General features: G+C 39.6%; 1 protein-coding gene across 2 annotated transcripts; it reads right to left on the bottom strand.

Annotated features, from left to right (window-relative positions):
* Positions 1 to 6692, bottom strand: NCAPH (non-SMC condensin I complex subunit H). 2 transcript variants are annotated; one of them, XM_053464647.1, is made up of 18 exons: positions 6636 to 6692; positions 5428 to 5668; positions 5035 to 5128; positions 4872 to 4964; positions 4644 to 4776; positions 4347 to 4465; positions 3527 to 3716; positions 2850 to 2941; positions 2373 to 2569; positions 2112 to 2260; positions 1923 to 2029; positions 1450 to 1572; positions 1268 to 1375; positions 1048 to 1191; positions 854 to 970; positions 529 to 611; positions 366 to 441; positions 1 to 275 (listed from the first exon to the last, which is right to left on the bottom strand). In XM_053464647.1, exons 2-18 carry the CDS (start codon positions 5661 to 5663, stop codon positions 216 to 218), a joined length of 2121 nt encoding a protein of 706 aa, XP_053320622.1. In that variant the 5' UTR covers positions 5664 to 5668; positions 6636 to 6692; the 3' UTR covers positions 1 to 215. The 2 variants fall into 2 exon arrangements, with proteins under 2 accessions (XP_053320622.1, XP_053320623.1); XM_053464648.1 differs by having other exon boundaries at positions 529 to 613; positions 859 to 970.
* Positions 6693 to 7468: the final 776 nt, after the last annotated feature.

The raw sequence follows: 7468 nt of genomic DNA, 5'->3' as shown, positions 1-7468 counted from the left end.
TTTTGGTTCACATGAAGTTTTATTTTTTTCTAGACTCAGTTGGCATTAATAAAAAAAAAGGTTTGTTAGATAAATACACTATGTACAGAGATCTGGGAGAGGCACACAGCTCTTCTCTGTTGGATATGACAGAGTCTTTAAAACATTTTTGTTCAAAGATTTCCACGTCCGCTTGAGGCGTTCTACTTCAGGTAAAAGGGTTATGTCTCGGGTGATTAATCTCCTTGCAATATTAGCACATCAGACAAATCGTCCATGCCTTGGAGCTTTAAATTCTGCAAAAAACAAAAAAGGAAATTATTCAACGCAATGCAGCCACTGTCACAGAACAGCGGTGATTACAGGATCCAAACTTCCTTACTAACCTTCTCATTAGCCAGGTGCAAGAGGCAAGCAAACGCCAGAGGGACAGACAGATTTTGGGCCATCACCGGGGGCAACCTGCAAAAAAAACAAAACAAAAGGGTGATACGAGCATAATATAGATCGCACTTGTTTAAGAATGGGACTACAGTCTTAACTGCCTACCTTTTCTGTAGATCGCGTGTGACATTGCTGAACGCCCGCTCCTCCGTTATGCCATTGGATTCAGATTCGTGGTTTGACATTTGCTTTTAGGAATGGAATAAATATATCACACATGGTTCGGATTCTTTAAAATGTAAAATCCCCCTAAATATGACATTAATATTCTTATCGCCCCCCACCAAAAAAATAAACATTCTATGTAATTTATTTTATGACCGCTCTACTTTCTCTCGACATCTTATAAAAGCTTGGCGCTTCAATAAACAGTGCAACTGCTAAACTTCCACAAACACGGATGGCAGGTTATGGCAGTAAAGCTGCTTACCTCTTCCTCTACCTCTTTATCCGGACAGTTTGTTAGCAGCCCCCACATGTTGGTCTTTAGACGTTTCATATCCATCTTCTTGGCAGTTTTTGCATAATTAATTTCTATTTTGTTGACCTGAAAAAAAAGACATTGACTGAAGCCTTGGAACAATACGCCTCCCTCCAAGGCTTACATTTAGTGCATTTGCTTACCTTCTGAGGCTCAGCCACCAGATTGTTTTCTGAATAGCTGGTGATATCCATTTTATGTTCTGCGGGCAACCCTGTGTTGGCTGTGAACTCAAACTCGTCTCCAGGGCCCATGAAAGGACCATCATCATCATCACTGTCTGCAGGCTGAAGATACTGATTATAGACAACTACAGAGAGACTGAAGAAAGGTCTTCAAAATTACAAAACCTCAAGCGCTCACCTGAAGGGCAGGGCAAAAGTTGGAGGTATCATTGGGATTATTGTAATCATATTCTCCAATCACATCTTCATGTTCAGAGACAGAGTTTTTAGCAGCCATCTTTCTGATCTGGTAAACAAAGAGACTGTTGAACAAACAGACAGCAAACCACAGAGGGATATAGTGAATGGTGGATTAATTACCTTATCCTTTGGCCTTAGACTTAGTTTCACGATATTGTCTGGGTCATAGTGGAAATCCGCTGGCAGTGTGGTGGCCTTCTTATTCTGGCTTTCCAGGGTGGACTTGGTAAGCGTAGTAGCTGCCTGCACAGAAATGGAATATTAGCCAAAAGGAGACCGATTCTTACAGAGTCAGACAGAGTCTTTAATCAAGTGAGACCTTTAATTGGGCCAACACAGAAAAAGAGAGCATCACTGAAGCCCTGAAAGCTTATGTGACTCTTTTTCTATGTTGGTGCAAATAAATTGGACTCCGTTTATGATTATATCTTAAAGATCATTGGCAAACATTACCTTTATGTACCTGGATAAAAAAAAATAGGCAAACCCTTTGGTTATCGTACCATTTTGCGGTTTATCCTTATGGCCCAGCTTTGTCAGAGTCTAAACACAGTGCTGACATCGGACGATGATGGTGTTGGTGGAATACTCACTCTAGTTTTGCAGAGGTGAACTTCAAAATTTATATCATCATCAAAATTCAGTTCAAATGCTTTCTTAACCTTTTTGACCCGCTGTTTGTCAGTGTTGGACTCAGCTGCTGATAAAAGAGGGAAACGTGGTCACTGACCAAAAAGAAAACGGTCGTCTCTCTGAAGCCATTACGAAAAAGTTACACCTACCTTTGTGACGAGGACGGAAACGCCAATGGTCGGGTCCTGCCCACATAGACATCGTACGAGGGCTGAAATAGGAATATTCACCAGGACGTGAGGACAACTGAAGGCACATGGTGCCGATGTCTCCATTTCCAATTTGAGTCAGCTGGGAGCTATGCAAAAAAAAAAACATTACTAGACTGACATTTGCAGTAGAATTGTTACTAAAGCAACACTCTAACAACAATGTCCTCCCGCACTGTCAACAAAGTAGGGAGAACGCACCCTTTTTTCTCAGCTCTGCAAGCCTCTCTGTGCTCTCTAAACTCTCCAAGGTCTCCAGCTTCTCCTGCGTCACATGCATCGGCATCAAAATCATCTGCGATTGGGTCCACAGCATCCACATAGTCCTCTTCCACCTCGGCGTTGATGTCAAAGACATGATCGCTCTTCTTAAACTTGTCCATCAGAGATGAGACAGTCTGAACAAAACAAACAGATGTTAAAATGAAGAAAAAAAAAAAACTAGGTCCGCCGTTTCATCAAAACATTTTGAGTTCAATTAACATTTTCAATATTCTGTAGAGTAAATAAAACATTTAGCATTTTGATATTTAGTATTTCACTTGGCAACATTAAGGCTAATCTAGCATTTTGAAATGGCATAGTCGGATATAAATCGGTTTTGAAGCAAACCTGAAAATTTTATAAATGTGCCAATATACTTATATCTGAAATGCATGAAGTTTTCCGGTGACGTACCTCGTTTTGGGCATCGCTGTCCCACTGCATGAATCTGAATCCAGAGAGGGATGGACATAAAGGACGCTTCTCGGCACACTGCGCTAGAGGAGCTGCCAATATAGTTGTACAGAATTAGTAAACATGGATAGATACGGGCTGGGTTAGGATATACTTTCATTATAGATATTAAATGGACTCCAAAAAGCAAGCAAATCAAATTTGAGAAGCCCTAGATAATGGCACACTAAAGGGGAAAACTAAAGTTTTTGTTTTTTTGCTTACATTTTAATTCACTAGGATCTCACAGTGTATGATTTTAACATAACACAATGTTTTTGAAAGAGGCATTTTAACTATCTGTGGTGGTAGGTAGTATAGGTTTGTGTACATATACAAATTGTGTACACATATACATACCTATGCAAACTATATAGTCACTTTATTGACTTCCAATAATGGCCATAAAGTGCATACTGATTTAGTTTTTTTATTATTATTATTTAGCACATAGTAAAAAATGAAAAAGCACAGATTTAAAAGGCTTGGGTTTTATATTTATAAGAGTTTTATATTTAGTAAAGACTGTTGCTTAAAAGTAATCTAATCCTATCCTCCATCTATACATATACAGTTCCGCATCTCTGCAAGATGGAATATTCAATAAAAGAGATTCCAGGTAGCAAAAAGTAACATACATTTCAGCTCGGAGACATCCACAGAGCCTGGGCTCGGAGGCTCATTCTCCTTGTTGGTTGAGAGTGGCTTCACATCTGCATCAAAGCGAAGCTCACTATGGTAATTGTGACACTGAAGAGTGGAGAGGAAGACACCGGCTGTGCTGAATTCATCAAAGGATGCAGCTGCCTTCTGGAACAACGGGTCAACCTGCAGAGAAGGTGCACAAGAAACTGATCAAATCAGACTACTGTGTTCTGTATACCATAGATATGGGATTTTTGGTGGGGGGAAATCATTTTAAAGTAGAAAGAAAGCATGCCACAGTGTGAAATGGGTACATAAACCTTTGTTTTTTCAATGCAGCACATCACATAGGATTAATAATTAAATTTACTTTACTGTATATATGTACATGGTGGGCATGTAAATTTTGGTCAGTTGATTACTCTTCTATTATTCTCAGATCCATATGTTTAGGGGATATACAGATGAACCGGAGGTTTGTCGAATTACTAACGGGCTAAGAAATGTTGATGGAAAACAGCGTATCCCTTTTTGGCCAATATATGTTTCAAAAGCCAACCCAACCTGTCCGCACTTGAAAATGTTTTTGAAGAAGAAGAAAAAAAAAATCAGGGAGGATCTAAACGTGTATGTGCATTGATGGCTAGCTAACATTAATCTAAAAAAGAACCTGTTCTACCGTGTTTGTTATAATTCTCATTGTAAAAACAGGTACATTTTCCCCTAGAAATCTGATTATTGTTATTATACACATATAATGACACAAAAACAAATAGCATGAATGGGAAATAAAGCAGAACACCACTGCCTCACCTCAGTCTTCCGATCTGTTTCAGATCGGTTAATGTTGTTGAGATTTTGCTCAATGGTTTTATAGGAGCGCTTCCTTTTCCTCTGGTTCTTCTTATCATCAGGACCCTCCCTAGAGGCATCTGTGGAGAAATTAATTGGCAGCATCAATCAATATTTGTGTAGGTTTATCGCGACACATTCCAGTCAACAAAGAACCTTCCCGTGTTCAGCCTACGACCTGGATGGGCCAAGCACACAATCACTAATGAATGCAAGGACAGCAAAAGCAGCAGTGGACCAAGTTAACTGATTACGTACCAGGGTCTTGATTTTCAGATCCCTCCTGCGACTCCTTGCCTAACCCACCCAATACTTTGTACACGTCAGCATGAACCGCATCCACTCGCACTGCGTAGATTTTAGCACTGGCATCCAGTGTTCCAGCAGCTACCTATAAGGGGAAGTGAAATAAATGTGACCCTTGTCATGTGAAGATGGACACTAAAGCTGTCCTAGTGTGGAATAAGAGAAAGAGGTATTGTTCACCTTGAAATTGGTCAGTTCGCTGTCCTTCTGCTTCAAGATATCCCCCATATAATCAATCAGATGCAAGCCAAACGCATTTTTTGTGGTGATTTTCTACAGCAACAAAAAATGTGTTAAATGATGCATCGGTCTTGGATGGGTCTCAACTAGGTAGAATACTCACATTTTCCTGTGACAGCTTGATGCAGGTCGAGTAATGATCTGAGATCTGCGTATTATTTAGTTTCGGTAGAAGAGCTGTTGGTGTGTCTGCCCCCCTGTTGAACACAGTTGTGTTATAACAGGCAATATGTCCCAAATATAAACATCTGATTACTGTTATGAAATTTCTTCAATGTCAATTAAATGTCCTTATTTAAGTCACTAATACCACCCCATCCTGAAACTGGATGCTGAAACCCCGCGTAGAGCTTGGCTCTCTGGCATCTAGTTTCATGGCATGTTGCTTTTTGCTTGTTTGTTTAGCACTCATTAGATTCAGCATCATATGATCACTTTCCAGTCAAGGTACAGTAAGTAACCTCTATAAGCGTATCCCTGGAACATAGAGGAATACCTATGAGAAGGAGAGATGGTAGATGCTGGAGAATCTACATTACTAAGCTGCAGGTCAATGACTCGGGACAGTCGCCGTTGTTTCCTCTCACGCTCATCATCGTTGCTGGTGAAGTTCTGCAAAGTGGGGGTACCGGCCAAACTCACAGGCTGACGTCTGGTCGCCGGGGAAAGAAACGCACTATCTGGGGTTTCGGGATGGCGGCGCCCCCCCGAATGAGGTGTGGAAGCTGTCATAATGGCTAAAATAAAGCAAGAAGAGACAAAATGCTTTACTCTGTTGCACAACATAACTATATTAGAACACCAGCAATAACAGCAGAACAGCTTTGGGTTTGACCAAAACCAGTCTATATATACCGTTTGTATGCATGTATGTATGCATGCATGTATGTATGCATATACGGGTTTTGGATCAGAGCCAGAGGTGTCGCCTTCTGCAGACTTGGGAGGGTGTCAGCGTAATCTCGAGGGGTATATGTGTTAGAACATCCTTCCTTTGATGGAGGAAAATAAATAGTAGGTAACAGCACATCCAAAGTACGTGAAGGGGATATTATTAAAAAAAAATTAGATGGGGATTTTTATAATGCCGCTGATACTGGAATATAACATTTAAAAAACCATAAAAAATAGGAATTTTTATAAAGCTGTTCCTGACAGAATATATCTTTAGTGATATTTAAAGTAAAACAAAAAGTTGTAGTTTTAGGAGCCCTTCAGAACACAATAACTGGGAGATAGGGACCAGGTACATGAGTCATCTGGATCATACGTCCATTATGTTTAAAGCCCTTCTTATTCGTTTGAATTCTGTCAAAGTACAAATTGCCCCCCAAATTTAGGAAATGAAAGAGAATCTGGTGAACTTGTAGCCAATAATGAAAGTGGAATGTTTACTCCTTTCTGTCCCTTTAAACAGAGCTGTAATCAACAGACAGAATTCGTTCTATATGGATTTACTTAAAATAAATGTTTGATTCTGACGTGGATCGTGAAAGCTGCCCGGCGCGGTTACGCGTTACGGTTATGGCAGGATAGTTCTTTTTCGGTTCAGCAACATTTGCGAAACATTACAGTGACGTTTTCAGAGCGTTTATAAAACAAAAACAACCGTACGCATGCTACTATCCAATGAATACGCTTATGAACGTATTCATATCCCACCGCTAGTAATCGTATTTTATAACATTTACTATATTTACGTACCCGCTGCAGTCACCCGCTTCCGGTTTACTGTACTTTCAAAAAGTTCGCGCCTTCCGGACTGCGCAGTGACGTCAGGAACGTAACGCTCGAAAACTGCGTCGCATGTGAACAACACAGTAGAGACTTAAACACTACGTGAAAGCATTGTTCACTTCCAGAACCAAACCCATAGTGTTAGAGGTACTTATATGAATTCTATCTGTAGGAAGCTTTGGTGTTTAGAGCTCAGTTGGATTTGGCTTGTCTGGGTGTGACCTAAATCTACATTATTATTGTAATGCGGAATAAGAAGAGCCCTTCACATTTACACAATCAGTGTGTAGTCCTGAGCAAGTTGATGTGTGGGGTTAAACCTTGTCAATTTTACAAGTTTGTTTGCCATTATGTAAGCAAAAATATATGTATTTAAAATAGGGTGAGCAGATGTTTTAGGGGAATTTTCTTTGGGGACAGTTTCCCCGAACGTCACTGAACTCATCATTGGAGCTGTTACAGAAGATAAATGTTAACGGAAACACAAAATAGAAGGGAATAAAAAGGTCACATGACTCACGTCACCCTTGGGATATGTGTAAAAACTTGAAAGATGCTCTTATCACCATAGCGATCAATGAAATGTTCCTGCTGATAAGAGCGCATTGCAAACCAGAATCACATTTGATCTATACTTCCTATGATTCGATAATTAAGAGATATCACATACAATGTGATTTTGATTCTGTTGCTTTTAGATCTCGTAATAATTATTTATATTGTATATATATATATGTATATATATATACAAAAAAAATCATTAAAATTAATTGAAATTTCAATTTAGAATTATAACATTA

This window comes from Spea bombifrons, chromosome 4 (genome assembly GCF_027358695.1).
Source record: "Spea bombifrons isolate aSpeBom1 chromosome 4, aSpeBom1.2.pri, whole genome shotgun sequence".
Classification (NCBI taxonomy): Eukaryota; Metazoa; Chordata; class Amphibia; order Anura; family Pelobatidae; genus Spea; species Spea bombifrons.
Note: the sequence above shows the minus strand (reverse complement) of the source record. Positions and strands in the feature narration are given on the sequence as shown.

Coding starts and splice junctions, on each gene's coding strand:
- NCAPH (XM_053464647.1), bottom strand. CDS start 5,663: ATGACAGCTTCCACACCTCATTCGGGGGGGCGCCGCCATCCCGAAACC. Junction 3,717..4,346: donor AAACAGATCGGAAGACTGAG/GTGAGGCAGTGG, acceptor CCTTCTCTGCAG/GTTGACCCGTTGTTCCAGAA. Junction 971..1,047: donor TGGTGGCTGAGCCTCAGAAG/GTAAGCAAATGC, acceptor CTTTTTTTTCAG/GTCAACAAAATAGAAATTAA.